This window comes from Heptranchias perlo, chromosome 8 (assembly GCF_035084215.1).
Source record: "Heptranchias perlo isolate sHepPer1 chromosome 8, sHepPer1.hap1, whole genome shotgun sequence".
Lineage (NCBI taxonomy): Eukaryota > Metazoa > Chordata > Chondrichthyes > Hexanchiformes > Hexanchidae > Heptranchias > Heptranchias perlo.
The window spans coordinates 59656622-59675531 of NC_090332.1; the positions used below are offsets into that span (position 1 = coordinate 59656622).

At 44.3% G+C, this 18910-nt stretch overlaps 1 protein-coding gene across 1 annotated transcript in view; it reads right to left on the reverse strand.

Annotated features, from left to right (window-relative positions):
- Positions 1 to 18910, reverse strand: part of tulp4a (TUB like protein 4a) — a 214766-nt gene that overhangs the window by 60461 nt on the left and 135395 nt on the right. The window contains exons 4-5 of the mRNA XM_067989152.1: positions 18279 to 18459; positions 4656 to 4790 (exon numbers count right to left, since the gene is read on the reverse strand). Of these exons, the coding sequence (XP_067845253.1) occupies positions 4656 to 4790; positions 18279 to 18459 (316 nt within the window). The remainder of the gene's footprint in view (positions 1 to 4655; positions 4791 to 18278; positions 18460 to 18910) is intronic.

Here is an 18910-nt window from a genome sequence, read left to right on the forward strand (position 1 = left end):
ACCCCGGCGACGTCCCCGGTGGCACCCTGGAATGATCCAGTCTCGAAGAAGTTGAGGACACTGGTGACTTTGACAGTGACAGGTAAGGAGATTCTGCTCGGCCCAGCCGGGAGCAATTCGTCATGAAGGAGGCTGCAGATGTCTGCGACTACTTGGCGACTGACTCTGAGCCGCCACATGCACCACTCCTCAGAGAAGTCCAGGAAGCTGAGCCCTGGTCTGTAGACCCTGTTGCGAGGGTAGTGCCTTCTGCGACATCTCTCTCTCTCTCTCGTTGCCCTCCGTGCTCTTGTGCAGGTGTCTGTGGCGCAGCACAGTGTTGTGGAGCTCCATGTGGCGGAGGTGGACGTCGTGCCTGCCAAGGCTGGTGACGTTGCTCGTCCTCGGATGAAGTGGTGAATGCAACCATGGCGCACCCCCTATCCTGACAGAGAGTTTGGGGGAGTCCACAAAGTAGGTAAATATGTTTGCACAGCAGAGTTTTGGGTGCAAAGTAAGAATCTTGCAGCCAAAACTTTGTCTGAAGTGACAGAGTGCCTTGGTACAATAAATAAGGTTTGTCAAATAATCATTTGCATCTCCCACTGGCTGCTGGCTGAAACACGTCAGTTGCAACAGGGAGTGTTTCCCACAGCACGGGAAACACACAGAGGATCCTTTAAAATTGCACCACTGCCAAAATATCTACTCAATCAAGTATTTCAAGTACTTTAACTATCTGTAAATCTATGTAAATCATCATCCTGCCGGCTTTAATTGCCAGTGGGACTCCTGCATTTGGGAGGCGCACGCACACCCAAACGTGTCACTGGGGAACCCGGAAGTCAGCGGGTTGGAGCCGGGCTCCGAACCTGCTCCAGATTTCTACAATTTTAGGAGCCCCCCGCCAACATACCCGCTCTGCCATCCAAAAATCAGCTCCTTTGTGATTGTCTTCACAAAAGAGGGGGACGATGCAGACATTGTAGTTAAGGAGGAGGAGTGTAAAATATTGGATGGGATAATCATAGTGAGAGAGGACTTATTAAAGGGTTTAGCATCTTTGAAAGTAGATAAATCACCAGGCCCGGATGAAATGTATCCCAGGCTGTTAAGAGAAGCAAGGGAGGAAATAACAGAGGCTCTGACCATCATTTTCCAATCCTCTCTGGCTGGAGGATTGGAGAACTGCTAACTTGTACCATTGTTTAAAAAGGGAGACAGAGATAGACCGAGTAATTATAGGCCAGTCTGTCTAACTTTGGTGGTGGACAAATTATTGGAATCAATTCTGAAGGTCAGCATAAATCGTTATTTAGAAAAGCACAGGTTTATCAAGGACAGTCAGCATGGATTTGTTAAGGGAAGGTTGCGTCTGACTAACCCAACTGAATTTTTTGAGGCGGTTACAAGGAGGGTCGACGCGGGTAACGCATTTGATGTAGTGTACATGGATTTCAGCAAGGCTTTTGACAAGGTCGCACATGGCAAACTGGTCAAAAAAGTAGAAGCCCATGGGATCCAAGGGAAAGTGGCTAGTTGGATCCAAAATTGGTCAGTGGGAGGAAGCAAAGGGTAATGGTTGATAGGCGTTTGTGTGACTGGAAGGCTGTTTCCAGTGGGGTTTCGCAAGGTTCAGTACTAGGTCCCTTGCTTTTTGTGGTATATATTAATGATTTGGACTTGAATGTGGGGGGCTTGATCAAGAAGCTTGCAGATACAAAAATTGGCCGTGTGGTTGATAGTGAGGAGGAAAGCTGTAGACTGCAGGAAAATATCAATGGACTTATCAACATGGATTTATGAAAGGGAAATCATGTTTGACAAACCGACTGGAGTTTTTTGAGGATGTAACTGGTAGAATAGATAAGGGAAAGCCAGTGGATGTGGTGTATTTGGATTCCATATAAGAGGTTAGTGTACAAAATTAAAGCACATGGGGATTGGGAGTAATATACTGGCATGGATTGAAAATTGGTTAACAGACAGGAAACAGAGAGTAGGAATAAATGGGTCTTTTTTGGGGTGGTAAGTGGTGACCAGTGGGGTATCGCAGGGATCAGTGCTTGGGCCCCAGCTATTCACAATATATATCAATGATTTGGATGAGGGAACCAAATATAATTTTCTAAGTTTGCTGACGACACAAAACTAGGTGGGATTGTGAGTTATGAGGAGGATGAGAAGAGGCTTCAGGGCGATTTAGACAAGTTGAGTGAGTGGGCAAATACATGACAGATGCAGTATAACATGGATAAATATGAAGTTATCCACTTCGGAAAGAAAAACAGAAAGGCAGAGTATTATTTAAATGGTGATAGATTGAGAAATGTTGATGTACAAAGGGACCTGGGTGTCCTTGTACACCAGTCACTGAAAGCAAACATGCAGGTGCAGCAAGCAGTTAGGAAGGCAAATGATATGTTGGCCTTCATTGCAAGAGGATTTGAGTACAGGAGCAAGCATGTCTTACTGCAGTTATACAGGGCCTTGGTCAGACCACACCTGGAGTATTGTGTGGCAGTTTTCGTCTCCTTACCTAAGAAAGGATATACTTGCCTTAAAGGGAGTGCAGTGAAGGTTCACCAGACAGATTCCTAGGATGGCAGGGCCATCAAATGAGGAGAGATTGGGTCGACTAGGCCTGTATTCACTAGAGTTTAGAAGAATGAGAGGGGATCTCATTGAAACCATATAAAATACTGACAAGGCTTGACAGACTGGATGCAGGGAGGATGTTTCCCCTGGCTGGGGGGTCCAGAACGAGGGGTCACAATCTCAGGATACGGGGTGGGACATTTAGGACTGAGAGGAGGAGAAATTTCTTCACTGAGAGGGTGGAATTCTCTACCACAGAAGGCTGTGGAGACGAAGTCACTGACTATATTTAAGGAGGAGATAGATAGATTTCTAGACACAGAAGGCATCAAGGGGTATGGGGAGAGAGCAGGAATATGGTATTGAGATAGAGGATCAGCCATTATCGTATTGAATGGCAGAGAAAGCTCGAGGGGCCGAATGGCCTACTCCTGCTCCTATTTTCTATGTTTCTATGACTGGTCAAGTGGGCAGAAAAGTGACAAATGGAATTCAATCCAGAAAAGTGTGAGGTAATGCATTTGTGGAGGGCAAACAAGGCAAGGGAATACACAATAAATGGGTAGATACTGAGAAGTGTAGAGGAACAATGGTACCTTGGAGTGCATATCCACAGATCCCTGAAGGTAGCAGGACAGGTAGATAAGGTGGTTAAAAAGGCATACGGGATACTTTCCTTTATTAGCCAAGGCACAGAACATAAGAGCAGGGAGGTCATGCTAGAATTGTATAAAACAGTGGTTAGGCCACAGCTAGAGTAGTGCACACAGTTCTGGTCACCACATTACAGGAAAGATGTGATTGCACTAGAGAGGGTACAGAGGAGATTTACAAGGATGTTGCCAGGGCTGGAGAATTTTAGCTATGAGAAAAGATTGGATAGGCTGGGGTTGTATTCTTTGGAACAAAGGAGGCTGAGGGGAGATTTAATTGAGGTATATAAAATTATGTCTGGACTAGATAGAGTGGATAGGGAGGACCTATTTCCCTTAGCAGAGGGGTCAGCGACCAGGGAGTATAGATTTAAAGTAATTGGTAGAAGGATTAGAGGGGAGCTGAGGAGAAACTTTTTCACCCAGGTAGTAGTGGGGGTCTGGAATTCACTGCCTGAAAGAGTGGTAGAGGCAGAAACCCTCAACTCATTTAAAAAGTACTTAGATGTGCACTTGAAGTGCCGTAACCTACAGGGCTCCGGACAAAGTGCTGGAAAGTGGGGATTAAGCTGGATAGCTCTTTTTCGCTGGCATGGTCATGATGGGCTGAATGACCTCCTTCTGTGTAGTAACTTTCTATGATTCTATGCTCAAATAAGACTGCTGGTATACTGTGCAACATTTGAGCACTGTCAAATCCTCAGTTTTCAAAACGCATCTCTTTTGCCTGCAAAAATTATTTTCTCCACATTTATTTCTCCCTCCATCCCTTTTCATTATTGATCACACACCAACATCTAACCAGAGAGAGTAGATAAACATCCTCTTCCCAGGCTTCTGTTAATGCTGCTCCTCAGTTGGTTATTGGGAGATGTACAAGTACGACCCAAGGCAACTTGCCCTCCAATTAGCCCCCTCTGTACAAAAGCCCCTAGACCCTACTCAATGCCTTAACTACTATCCAGCTGGTATTAGTTTGTGCCCACGTGGCACATTCCTATTATTTTATTATTCAATAGTACAGTATGTCATCAACCTTGTATCCTCAATCAGTGCAAAACATTTGTCTCAACAACAATTTTGTATCAAGGGAGCACTGATGCTATACTTCCCAGACCAACAGGTATTGCCTAATTCTTTTTCCATTAGAATGCTGAACAGAAATAAGCCATATCAATGTTTAGGATTATTCTAATATCTATATTTGACTTGAAAGTCGTAAAGGGGCACGATCACATGAATGTACTTGGGAAACCTTTGTTGTTTGGAGAAGGAAAACAGTGCTGCATCATTTTAATTACAAAGGCATTAAATGAAATTTCTGTCATAGTCCTGTGCAGTTGCAGACAAATGAAAAAGGTTAAATACTTTTTGATGAACATACCATGCTACCATTTCACACTTTATTGAAACTGCATTTCTCACCTTTCAAACCAGAGTGGATAACAGTGGGTGACAAATCATCATAGTTGTTCATCATGCTGATATCCCCAGATGTGAAGCTAACAGTCAGCAGTGGCTTGCTGTTTTGAATTGGCAGGGGGTATACTGCTGGACCATCTGTAATACAAAATGCACAACCATGACTTACAATGTGCCTGGAGAGGCACCAGCGGCAGCGTACCCGAGCGGTGGCAGCGAGCCCGTAAAAAGCGGGTGAGGAGGCAGAGACCAGAGGCACCGGCGGGCCCACAAAGAGCGGGGGAGGAGGCCTTGAAACCAGAGGCACCGGCGGGCCCACAAAGAGCGGAGGAGGAGGCCTCGAGACCAGAGCCACCGGCGGGCCCACAAAGAGCGGGGGAGGAGGCCTCGAGACCAGAGGCACCGGCGGGCCCACAAAGAGCGGGGGAGGAGGCCTCGAGACCAGAGGCACCGGCGGGCCCACAAAGAGCAGGGGAGGAGGCCTCGAGACCAGAGGCACCGGCGGGCCCACAAAGAGCAGGGGAGGAGGCCTCGAGACCAGAGGCACTGGCGGGCCCACAAAGAGCGGGGGAGGAGGCCTCGAGACCAGAGGCACTGGCGGGCCCACAAAGAGCAGGGGAGGAGGCCTCGAGACCAGAGGCACCGGCGGGCCCACAGAGCGGGGGAGGAGGCCTCGAGTATTCAGTGAAATCAAAAACAACAAAAATCAAGGAGTGACGTCACAGGACAGCATGTAGGTGATTGGTTGGTATTAGTTTTTTTTTGCTCTCTAAGCTAGGGCAGTGGTTTAAACTAAGAGCTAGGAAACTATAACGTGCTGTTACTTTATTGAATTAATAACTAATTCGTTTATCTAGTTTAAGTTAATAAAACTAAAAAAAAAATGATGGAATAAAAACGTTAATTAAATATGTAAAACAAGGTTAGATTGGGATGGAAGGGCAGACGGTGTGTCGTAGCTGCAGCATTTAGAAGCGGGGTCCTGAGCAACCACATCTGCAATAAATGTCCGCAACTCGAGGAAATTCAACTCAAAAAGTTGTTGAGCTGGAGTCCGAGCTGCAGACAGTGCGATGCATCAGGGAGGGGGAGAGTTATCTAGACGCTTTGATCCAGGAGGCAGTCACACCCCTTAGGTTAGATAGTAGTTTAGATTTGGTCAGTGGTTAGGGACAGGAGGGTGTGACTGCGAATCAGGCAGATATGGGGACCCAGGATGTAGTGATGGAGGAGCCTCAACCCTTGACCTTGTCTGACAGAGAACAGGACTGCAGGAAGGATGGGCAAACTGACCACGGCACTGTGGAACAGGAGGCCATTCAAGTGGGGGGAGTAAAAAGGAGTATGGTAGTGGTAGGGGATAGTATAGTCAGGGGGATAGATACTGTTCTCTGCAGCCACGAGCAGGAGTCTCGAAGGCTGTGTTGCCTGCCCAGTGCCAGGGTTAACGACATCTCCTCGCAGCCGGAGAAGAACTTGGAGCATGAAGGGGAGGATCCAGTTATCATGGTCCACGTAGGAACCAACGACATAGGCAGAATTAAGAACGAGGTTCTGCTGGGGGAGTTTGAGGAGCTGGGATCTAAATTAATAAGCAAAACCTCAAAAATAATAATCTCTGGATTACTACCTGAACCTCGCGCAAATTGGCATAGGGTCAAGCAGAGTAGAGAGTTAAATGCGTGGCTCAAAGAGTGGTATGGGAGACAGGGGTTTCGATTCATGGGGCACTGGCACCAGTACTGGGGAAAGAGGGAACTGTTCCGTTGGGACAGGCTCCACTTAAATCGGGCTGGGGCCAGTGTCCTGGCCAATCGAATATCTAGGGCTATAGATAGGGCTTTAAACTAAACAAAGGGGGGGGGGTGCAGGGGTAAGTCGAGGGCAAATTTACAAATCCAAAGAGAAAGTAAAGGCAACAGAGCAGTGTAGCAATTTGGGTAAAGATAAGCAGAGTGTGGCAGGAAGGGACAGAGTGTTTAACGGTAACAGTGCATCAGCAAAGCAGGGAAAAATGATAAAAAGTTAAAATTGAAGACTCTTTAACTGAATGCACGAAGCATTCATAACAAGATAGACGAGTTAGTGGCACAAATAGAGATAAACGGGTTTGATCTAATAGTCATTACAGAGACGTGGTTGCAAGGTGACCAGGGTACTTGACGTTTCGAAAAGACAGGCAGAATGGAAAAGGAGGGGGTGGGGGGTAGTCCTGATAATAAAGAATGACATGAAGACAGTAGCGAGAAAGGATCTTGGCTCGGAAGATCAGGAGGTAGAATCAGAATGGGTGGAGATAAGAAATAATAAGGGGCAGAAAACACTGGTGGCAGTAGTTTGTAGGCCCCTAACAGTTGCTATACCATTGGACAGAGTATTAATCAAGAAATAATAGGAGCTTGTAACAAAAGTAATGCAATAATCATGTGGGGACTTTAATCTTCATATAGAGTGGACAAATCAAATTGGCAAAGGTCATCTGGAGGACAAGTTCATGGAATGCATTTGAGACAGTTTCTTAGAACAATACGTTGTGGAACCAACCAGGTAACAGGCTATTTTAGATCTTGTATTGTGCAATGACAGGGTTAATTCGTAATCTCATAGTAAGGGATCCTCTGGGGAAGAATGATCATATTATGATTGAATTTCACATTGAGTTTGAGAGTGACATACATAAGTCCAAAACTAGTCTTAAACTTAAAGCCAATTACGTTGGTATGAGGGGCGAGTTGGCTAAGGTAGATTGGGAAATTAGATTAAAAAGGTATGTCGGTAGTAAGCAATGGCAAACATTTAAAGAAATATTTCAAAATTCTCAACGCATATACATTCCATTGAGAAATAAAAACTCCACTAGAAAAATGATCCATTCGTGGCTAACTGAAGAAGTTAAGGATAGTATTAGATTAAAAGAGGCTAATAAGGTTGCCAAGAAAAGTAGTAAGCCTGAGGATTGGGAGACTTTTAGAAACCAGAAAAGGATGACCAAAAAATTGTTCAAAAGGGAGAAAATAGAATGAGAGGAAACTAGCAAGAAATATAAAAACAGATAAGAGCTTCTTCAAGTATGTAAAAAGGAAGAGGGTAGCAAAAGTAATCATTGGTCCTTTAGAGGCTGAGACAGGAGAAATTATAATGGGAAATAAGGAAACGGCAGAGAAGTTAAACAAATATTTTGTATCTTGTCTTCGTAGTAGAAGACACAAAAAAATACCAGTAATAGAGGGGAACCAAGGGACTAATGAGAGTGAGGAACTTAAAGTAATTAATATCAGTAGAGAAAAAGTACTGGAGAAGCTAATGGGACTAAATGCCGACAAATCTCCTGGACCCGATGGCCTACATCCTAGGGTTCTTAAAGAGGTGGCTGCAGAGATAATAGATGCATTGGTTGTGATCTTCCAAAATTCCCTAGGTTCTAGAACGATCCCGGCGGATTGGAAGGTAGCAAATGTAACACCGCTTTCATAGAAAGGAGAGAGAGAGAAAACAGGAAACTACATGCCAATTAGTCTGACATCAGTCGTCGGGAAAATGCTGGAATCCATTATTAAGGAAGTGGCAACAGGGCACTTAGAAAATCATAGTATCATTCGACAGAGTCAACATAGTTTTATGAAAGGGAAATAGTGAATAACAAATTTATTAGAGATTTTTGAGGATGTAACTAGCAGGGCAGATAAAGGAGAACCAGAGGATGCAGTCGTATATTTGGATTTTTAAAAGGCATTCGATAAGGTGCCACATAAAAGGTTGTTACGCAAGATAAGGGCTCATGGGGTTGGAGGTAGTATATTAGCATGGATAGAGGATTGGCTAACAGACAGAAAACAGAGTAGGGATAAACGGGTCATTTTCAGGTTGGCAGGATATAACTAGTGGGTTGCCACAAGGATCGGTGCTGGGGCCTCAGCTATTTACAATTTACATTAATGACCCAGATGAAGGGACTGAGTGTAATGTATCCAAGTTTGCTGACGATACAAAGCTAGGTGGCAAAGTAAGCTGTGAGGAGGACACAGAGTCTGCAAAGGGATATAGACAGATTAAGTGAGTGGGCAAGAAGGTGGGGTTATTCACTTTGGTAAGAAAAATATAATTTTTTTTAAATGGTGAGAAACTATTAAATGTTGGCATGCAGAGAGATTTCCGCTCAGATAACATCCAGGCTTGGGCTGATGTGTGGCGTGAATGTTACTTGCCACTTAAGTGCCAGGCAATGACCATCTCCAACAAAAGAGAGTCGAACCACCTCCCCTTGACATTCAACGGCATTACCATCACCGAATCACCCACTATCAACATCCTGGGGGTCATCATTGACCAGAAACTTAATGGGACCAGCCACATAAATACTATGGCTACAAGAGCAGGCCAGAGGCGAGTGATGTGTGTGGCAGAGGGAAGTGTACAATGGTGTTCCCCAGGGGTTGGTACTAGGACCACTGCTTTTCTTGATATATATTAATGACTTGGACTTGGGTGTAAAGGGCAGAATTTCAAAATTTGCAGATGACACAAAACTTGGAAGTGTAGTGAACAGTGAGGAGGATAGTGACGGACTTCAAGAGGATGTAGACAGGCTGGTGGAATGGGCGGAAACATGGCAGATGAAATTTAACGCAGAAAAATGTAAAGTGATACATTCAGGGAGAATGAGGAGAGGCAATGTAAACTAAAGGGTACAATTCTAAAAGTAGTACAGGAACAGAGACATCTGGGGGTATATGTACACAAATGGTTGAAGGTGGTAGGGAAGGTTGAAAAAGTGGTTAAAAAAGCCTATGGATCCTGGGCTTTATAAATAGAGGCAGAGTACAAAAGCAAGGAAGTCGCGATGAACCTTTATAAAACACAGGTTCGGCCACAACTGGAGTATTGTATCCAGTTCTGGGCACCGCACTTTAGGAAAGATGTGAAGGCCTTAGAGAGGGTGCAGATAAGATTTACTAGACTGATTCCAGAGATGAGGGACTTTAGTTACGTGGATAGACTGGAGAAGCTGGGGTTGTTCTCCTTGGAACAGAGAAGATTCCGAGGAGATTTGACAGAGGTGTTCAAAATCATGAAGGGTCTGGACAGAGTAGAGCAAGAGAAACTGATCCCACTGGCGGAAGGGTCAAGAACCAGAGGACATAGATTTAAGGTGATTGGCAAAAGAACCAAAGGTGACATAAGGAAAAACTTTTTCACAGAGCACGTGGTTAGGATCTGGAACGCACTGCCAGAGTGGGTGGTGGAGGCAGATTCAATCATGGCTTTCAAAAGGAAACTCAATGAGTACTTGAAAGGAAAAAAAATTGCAGGGCTACGGGGATAGGGCGGGGGAGTGGGACTAGCTTGATTGCTCTTGCATAGAGCTGGCATGGACTCTATAGCCAAATGGCCTCCTTCCGTGCTGTAACCTTTCTATGATTCAATGAGTGACTCACCTCCTGACTCCCCAAAGCCTTTCCACCATTTACAAAGCACAAGTCAGGAGTGGAATGGAATACTCTCCACTTGCCTGGATGAATGCAGCTCCAACAACACTCAAGAAGCTCGACACCATCCAGGACAAAGCAGCCTGCTTGATTGGCACCCCATCCACCACCTTAAACATCCACGCCCTCCACCACTGGCGCACCGTGGCAGCAGTGTGTAACATCTACAAGATGCACTGCAGCAACTCGCCAAGGCTTGTTCGACAGCACCTCCCAAACCCACGACCTCTACCACCTAGAAGGACAAGGGCAGCAGGCACATGGGAACACCACCACCTGCACGTTCTCCTCCAAGTCACACACCATCCCGACTTGGAAATATATCGCCGTTCCTTCATCGTCTCTGGGTCAAAATCCTGGAAATCCCTACCCAATAGCACTGTGGGAGTACCTTCATCACACGGACTGCAGTGGTTCAAGAAGGCAGCTCACCACCACCTTCTCAAGGGAAATTAGGTTTGGGCAATAAATGTTGGCCTTGCCAGCAACACCACATCCCTTGAAAGAATAAAAAAAACAGAAACACAGAAAGTTAACATGCAGGTACAGCAAGCAATTAGGAAGGCAAATAGCATGTTAGCCTTTATAGCAAGGGGGTTGGAGTACAAGACGAAGGATGCGGCGGCGGACCTGAGCGGGACCAGAGGCAAGAGGCCCGAGAATCAAAAACAACAGAAAACCAAGGGGTGATGTCACAGGACAGCAGGTAAGCGATTGGTTGGTGAGTATTACCTTTTCTTTTTCTCTCTAAACTAGGGCATTGGTTTAAATTAAGAGCTGGGAAACAAAATGGGGTAGGTTAATCGGGGAAAGTGAGCAGTAAGTAAAGAGTATTTTAAATCTATAATTTATTTCTGTTATGTGAGTTAGTAATCTAATAAATAGAGGCATGTCAGGGCACCTCAGTCCTGTCGAAAGCACATCTTGTTCCATGTGGAAACTCCAGGACCATCACAGGTGCAGGAAGTCTCATCAGCTGGAGGAGGTCTAACTTGGGATTCGGAGCTTGAGCAGTGGCTGGCATCACTGCAGTGCATCCGCGAGGCCGAGAGCTACGTGGATAGCACGTTTCAGGAGGTGGTCACCGCGCAGCTTAAGAGTGCAGGCAGAGAGGGACTGAGTGACTGCCAGACAGACAAGGAGGACCAGGCAGGTAGTGCAGCAGTCCCCCGAGTGCATTTCACTCTCTAAATGGTATTCTGGTGAGGGCGAAGGTTCCTCTGGAGAATGCAGCCACAGCCAAGTCCACGGCACCAAGGGTGGCTCAGCTACACGGGGGCGGAGGAGGAAGATCGGGAAAGCAATAGTGATAGGGGATTCAGTAGTTAGGGGAGCAGCCAGGCGTTTCTGCAGCCACAGACACGAGTCCAAGATGGTTTGCTGCCTCCCTGGTACCAGGATCAAGGATGTCACTGAGCAGCTGCAAAGCATTTTGAGAGGGGAGGGTGCACAGACAGAGGTTGTGGTCCATATTGGTACCAACGGCATAGGTAGAAAAAGGGATGAGGTCCTGCAGGCAGGTTTTAGAGAGCAAGGAAAGAGGAACTCAAAAAGGTAGTAATCTCCAGATTATTCCCAGTGCCAGGCACTATTGAGTATAGAAATCGAGGATGGAGCAGATGAATGCGTGGCTGGGGTGATGGTGCAGGAGGGAGGGCTTTAGATTCCTGGGGCATTGGGACTGGTTCGGGGGGAGGTGGGACCTGTACAGGCCAGACGGGTTGCACCTCAACAGAGCTGTGACCAATGTCCTCGCGGGGAGGTTCACTGGTGCTATGGGGGAGGGTTTAAACTAATTTGGCAGGGGGATGGGCACCAGCAAGTAGCATTGGAAAGGAGAAACAAGGTGCAGAAAGGATTGGGAGAGACAGATAGTAGCAGAGTAAGAAATAGTAAGGCATTAGGTGGGATCAGACAAAGAGAGAATACAAGAAGGTCTAAGATAGGTCTACAGTGCATGTGTGTAAACGCACAAAGTGTGGTAAATAAGGTTGGTGAACTGCAGGCACAAATAGCCACATGAGATAATGATGTTGTGACGATAACAGAGACCTGGCTTAATAAATGGTGCTCAAGAAAGATAGGGAAGGAAAGAAAAGGGGGGGGCGGGGTGGGGGGGGGGGAAAAGAGTGGCAGTATTGATTAGGGAGAAGGTTGCAGTGCTGGAGAGAGAGGATGTCCTGGAGGGGTCAAGGACAGAATCTATTTGGTTAGAGTTAAGAAACAATATAGGTGCCATTACACTACTGGGTGTATTCTATAGGCCACCAATTGGTGGGAAGGACATAGATGAACAAATTTGCAGGGAAGTTACAGAGAGGTGCAAGTGCCATAGATTAGTGATGAAGGGGGACTTTAATTATCCTAATATAGACTGGGATAGTAATAGTGTAAAGGGCAGAGAGGGGGAACAATTTCTGAAGTGTGTTCAGGAGAACTTTCTAGATCAGTATATTTCTGGCCCAACTAAGAAGGAGGCATTGCTGGATCTAGTTCTGGGGAATGAGGTGGGTAAAGTGGAGCAAGTTTCAGTCGGGGGACATTTAGGCAACAGTGATCATAGTATCACAAGGTTTAGATTAGCTATGGAAAAGGGCAAGGAGCAATAGAATCATAGAATCATAGAAGTTACAACATGGAAACAGGCCATTCGGCCCAACATGTCCATGTCGCCCAGTTTATACCACTAAGCTAGTCCCAATTTCCTGCACTTGGCCCATATCCCTCTATACCCATCTTACCCATGTAACTGTCCAAATGCTTTTTAAAAGACAAAATTGTACCCGCCTCTACTACTGCCTCTGGCAACTTGTTCCAGACACTCACCACCCTTTGAGTGAAAAAATTGCCCCTCTGGACCCTTTTGTATCTCTCCCCTCTCACCTTAAATCTATGCCCGCTCGTTATAGACTCCCCTACCTTTGGGAAAAGATTTTGACTATCTACCTTATCTATGCCCCTCATTATTTTATAGACTTCTATAAGATCACCCCTTAACCTCCTACTCTCCAGGGAAAAAAGTCCCAGTCTATCTAACCTCTCCCTATAAGTCAAACCATCAAGTCCCGGTAGCATCCTCATAAATCTTTTCTGCACTCTTTCTAGTTTAATAATATCCTTTCTATAATAGTGACCAGAACTGTACACAGTATTCCAAGTGTGGCCTCACCAATGCCCTGTACAACTTCAACAAGACATCCCAACTCCTGCATTCAATGTTCTGACCAATCTAGAGTAAAAATACTTAATTGGAGGAGGGCCAATTTCAGAGGGCTGAGAATAGATCTGGCTCGGGTAAATTGGAATCAAAGATTGGCAGGCAAAATTGTCATCGAACAATGGACTGCCTTTAAACAGCAAATGGTTCAGGTACAGTCTAGGTAAATTCCCACAAGGGGGAGCGGTAGGGCAACCAAAGCCAGAGTTCCCTGGATGACAAAAGAGGTAGAGAGTAAGATGAAGCAGAAAAAAGGGGCATTTGACAGATGTCAGGTTGATAATACAAGTGAGAACCAGGCTTAATATAGAAAGCTCAGAGGGAAAGTGAAAAAGGAAATAAGAGGGGCAAAAAGGGAGTATGAGAATAGACTGGCGACTAACATAAAAGGGAACCCAAAAGTCTGCTATAGGCATATAAATAGTAAACGGGTAGCAAGAGGAGGGGTGGGGCTGATTGGGGACCAAAATGGAGACCTACTCAGAGATAGAGGGCATGGCTGAGGTACTAAATGAGTACTTTGCATCTGTCTTTACCAAGGAAGAAGATGCTGCCAAAGTCACAGTAACAGAGGAGCTGGTTGAGATACTGGATGGGCTAGAAATTGATAGAGGAGGTACTAGAAAGGCTAGCTGTACTTAAAGCAGATAAGTCACCAGAATGCATCCTAGGTTAGAGGGAAGTACAGGTGGAAATTGCGGAGGTACTGGCCATAATCTTCCAATCATCTTTAAATACAGGGGTGGTGCCAGAAGACTGGAGAATTGCAAATGTTACACCCTTGTTCAAAAAAAGGGTGTACGGATGAACCTAGCAACTACAGGCCAGTCAGTTTAACCTCGGTGGTGGGGAAGCTTTTGGAAACAATAATCCGGGACAAAATTAACAGTCACTCGGACAAGTGTGGATTGATTAAAGAAAGCCAGCACAGATTTGTTAAAGGCAAATCGTGTTTAACTAACCTGATAGTTTTTTGATGAGGTAACAGAGAGGGTTGATGAGGGCAATGTGGTTGATGTGGTGTATATGGACTTCCAAAAGGCGTTTGATAAAGTGCCACATAATAGGCTTGTCGGCAAAGTTGAAGCCCATGGAACAAAAGGGGCTGCGGCAGCATGGATATGAAATTGACTAAGTGACAGGAAACAGAGTAGTGGTGAACAGTTGTTCTTTGGATTGGAGGAAGGTATACAGTGGTGTTCCCCAGGGGTCGGTACTAGGACCACTGCTTTTCTTGATATATATTAATGACTTGGACTTAGGTGTGCAGGGCACAATTTCAAAATTTGCAGATGAAACAAGACTTGGAAGGATAGTGAACTGTGAGAAGGATAGTGATAGACCTCGAGAGAACATAGACAGGCTGGTGGAATGGGCGGACACGTGGCAGATGAAATTTAACGCAGAGAAATGCGAAGTTATACATTTTGGTAGGAAGAACGAGGAGAGGCAATATAAACTAGGGTACAATTCTGAAGGGGGTGCAGGAACAGAGAGACCTGGGGGTATATGTGCACAGGTCATTGAAGGTGGCAGGGCAGGTCAAGAAAGTGGTTAAAAAGGCCTTAGGGATCCTAAGCCTTATAAAGCCTGGCCTTTATAAGTAAAGGCATAAAGTACAACAGCAAGGTGGTTATGGTAAACCTTTATAAAACACTGGTTCAGCCACAACTGGAGTATTGTGTCCAATTCTGAGCACCTCACTTTAGGAAGGATGTCAAGGTCTTGGAGAGGGTGCAGAGAAGAATTACTAGAATGGTTCTAGTGATGAGGGACTTCAGTTACGTGGATAAACTGGACAAGCTGGGGTTGTTCTCCTTGGAGCTGAGAAGTTTGAGAGCAGATTTAATAGAGGTGTTCAAAATCATGAGGGGTCTAGACAGGAGTAGATAGAGAGAAACTGTTCCCTTTGGCGGAAGGGTTGAGAACCAGAGGACACAGGTTTAAGGTGACTGGCAAAAGAAACAAAGGCGACATGAGGAGAAACTTTTTTTTAAAACGCAGAGTGGCTATGATCTGGAATGCACTGCCTGAAAGGGTGGTGCAGGCAGATTTAATCGTGGCTTTCAAAATGGAATTGGATAAGTGCTTGAAAGAAAAAAATTTGCAGGGCTACGGGGAAAGGGCGAGGGAGTGGGACTAGCTAGACTGCTCCAGCAGAGAGCCGGCACAGACTCAACGGGCCGAATGGCCTCTTTATGTGCTGTAACCATTCTATGAGTCGAAGTCTTGCTACAATTGTACAAGGCTTTGGTGATACCACACCTGAAGTACTATGTACAGTTTTGGTCTCCTTATCTATGGATGGATACACCTACCTTAGACGCGGTGCAACGATAGTTTACTAGATTGATTCGTGGGATGAGAGGGTTGTCCTATGAGGAGAGATTCAGTAGAATGGGTCTATACTGTCTGGAGTTTAGAAGAATGAGAGGTGATTTCATTGAAACATATAAGATTCTTGACAGGGTAGATGCTGAGAAGTTGTTTCCCCTGGCTGGGAGTCTAGAACTAGGGGTCGGCCATTTAAGACTGAGATGAGGAGGAATTTTTTCACTCAGAGGGTTGTGAATCTTTGGAATTCTCTCCCCCAGAGGGCTGTGAATGCTCAGTCATTGAGTATATTCAAGGCTGAGATAGATAGATTTTTGGACTCTAGGTGAATCTAGGGATATGGGGGATCAGGCGGGAAAGTGGAGTTGAGGTCAAAGATCAGCCATGATCTTATTGAATGGTGGAGTAGACTCAAGGGGCCGTATGGCCTTCTCCTGCTCCCATTTCTTATGTTCTTAATGTCTTGGCCTAGTTAAAAATAGATGGATTTCTGATTGAGAACTATTTCTGCATCAATCACTCCAAATGGCACCAGTTGAGACCATTTTAAGCCAGTTCAACTTAACACATTTAAATAAATAGGAATTGGAATTTACATCAAGGTGCTTAATTTTAAAAAAAAATAACCAGAAGTATAGCTGCACAAAATCACTTTTGATCATTTTGCTCTGTAACTTAGGAGGAAATATACTGAAAGCAATCAAAATATGCAAATTATGAATTTTGTTTTTAGATTTCTTTCTACAAATTCCAACCCTCCCTCTGTCCATTTCCATGGTTATTTATCTCAATTACCAGTTGGGCAGGTTCAAAATGCAAGCCTCCTAAAGGAAAACCTTGTGAAAATATGCTACTTGTCAAGTAATTTGCGTACCCATCTGGTAATGTTTTTCTAGGTTGATCAACTCAGGATCAACTAGTAAGCTGCACTCCATTGCAACCAATGGTATATGGCAGACTGTTCAACCATGCAGTATGTTCACAGCCAAGCACATTCTTGTTACACACACACACACACACACACACACACACTCCAGCAAGGATCACTGGACAATGATCAGGGGCAAGAACCCTGACCAATTTCCCCCCCCCCTCCTTATCCCAGTGGCGTTGAGACCAGTTGCAGCACCTAACTACTGGCCTGTGTCAAATCAGCTAGATCAGCACAATAATAACACTTTCTGAAGAAAAACTCACCATGCTTTGGTTTTAAAAAAAAGCCTTTAATTTTATATCTTAGAAACTGAATAAAACTGAATTGCATGGAGGTAATGTTAAATTCATATAGAGTCTTAATTAGACCACAGGGAGTACTGTGTATAGTTCTGGTCTCCATATTATAAAAAAAGGATAAAATGCTGAAAAGATTTATACAGATGTTAGCAGAATTGAGAGGATGCAACCATCAGGAAAGATTGAGTAGGCTGGGGCTCTTAAAAAGTCTTTAAAATTATGAAAGGGTTCAATAGGGTGAATGCGGAGAAACTGTTCCCACTTGTGGGCGAGTCCAGAACAAGGGGTTGATATATAAGATGACCACTTACAGATTGATCAGCAAAACTGCCATTATAGATGTGCATGTCTTACAGGATGACAATGACATAACAAAAGGTCAAATTTATATCTTCTAGCATACACTCTCAATTTTGCAAGAGTGCACACCTGTGGTCATTATTCCTATTTGAATCAACTTTCCAAGCTTTCCAATTTTTAATTTACAGAATCTAAGGACCCTTTTAAAACCTAAATACCGTGCTGTTTATAAAGCAGGAGCCATTGTGGTTGAATCAAATATGGCAATTGCCTTTTAAAGTCTCAAGAGTTGAAGAAGCAAGATAGAGCAACCTGCAGAAGAGTGAGGGATGATCAGGATTGAAATGATTTAGCTCCAATTATAGGACCAGCTAGCCAGAGTTGCATTTATAGTCTGAAATAAATGCTCATGTATTAAATTTCTGTTGATTAATTTTTTTTTTAAAAACTGTAAGCATGAAAAGCACTTTAATATATTCTTCAATAAGTCATCTAAGTTATCAAGACCATTCCTCCAAAAATAACCAACCACCACATCTTGAAAGTCACTACAAATGGGGACTAATGATTAAAGAGGTACTAATTTCATGAAAAATTATTTATAGGCAAAGAAAGGTTTGCCACGCACAATGCAATGACAAACTGCACCAAAAGTCATACTGTGTCACTTGTAAACAGTGTCATCACAATGAAAGTAATGCATGCCTCTTTGGCTTCGGAATAAAGAAAAGGTTTGCCAAGCACATTCCCATGAAGACATTGCCCCTTATGTTTTGGTTTCAAATACTAATTGCATTAATTAAGTTAGTATGAATTCGTAGCTTTATGACAGGAAACAAACACTTAAAAAAGCTATGTCTTTTTCCAAATTTGGCACTATGTGGAAAGAAAATCACCTTTTACTGTTTCAGTTATATAAACCAGGCTGTAAGTGCAAGTACAGGGCTGAAGCAATTGCACACATTCTGTGCTGGTTCAATATTTAGTAACAATGGAGATTTTATTTCCAGTATTTCCAGACCACAAGTGTTATAACTTAGGTATATGCATGGATACCTTGTGGTGGTGAGTAGTCATCAGAGTCTGTATCACTCTCACTACTGTCCTCCACCAGAAAACTAGGATAATTCCAAGACATTCCCAGGATACCATCAGATTCATGAAGTAATACATGAGCCAACATACGTCCATGGCAGTCCATCACTATCACCTGTCCATCAGCTGTACCAAACAGCACCTACGAAGAGATACAAAAAGTGAACAGGCAGCAAAACATGGAAGGACCAGATGTTTTTGCTACACATCATACTATTTCATTAAAGTGCTCTTAAGAAATTGATGCTGAACGAGTTAAAGCAAAATACTGCAGCAACAATGAAACTGAAGATGATCATTCTACAGAGGGTAAGCATGGACCTCCCAAGGCATTAATCATTACTTTATACGGATTGGGTTTAAGTATTAGATAGCAATTTTGTACATACAACAGCCAAATTGTTGCTCTCTCTGTCGCACATCAATGATATATTCTTTGCCTTCACTAGGCTTGTCACCTTGACATCATGCAAGTCCAGGAATAATGTAACTGCTCCTTCCTCCTCATTTACCTCCTTGCAGTCTGATAAGGCTCAACATTGCATCCGTCGCTGTACTTGACAAGAGGTGGCCTTGAAATACTCTGAATTACA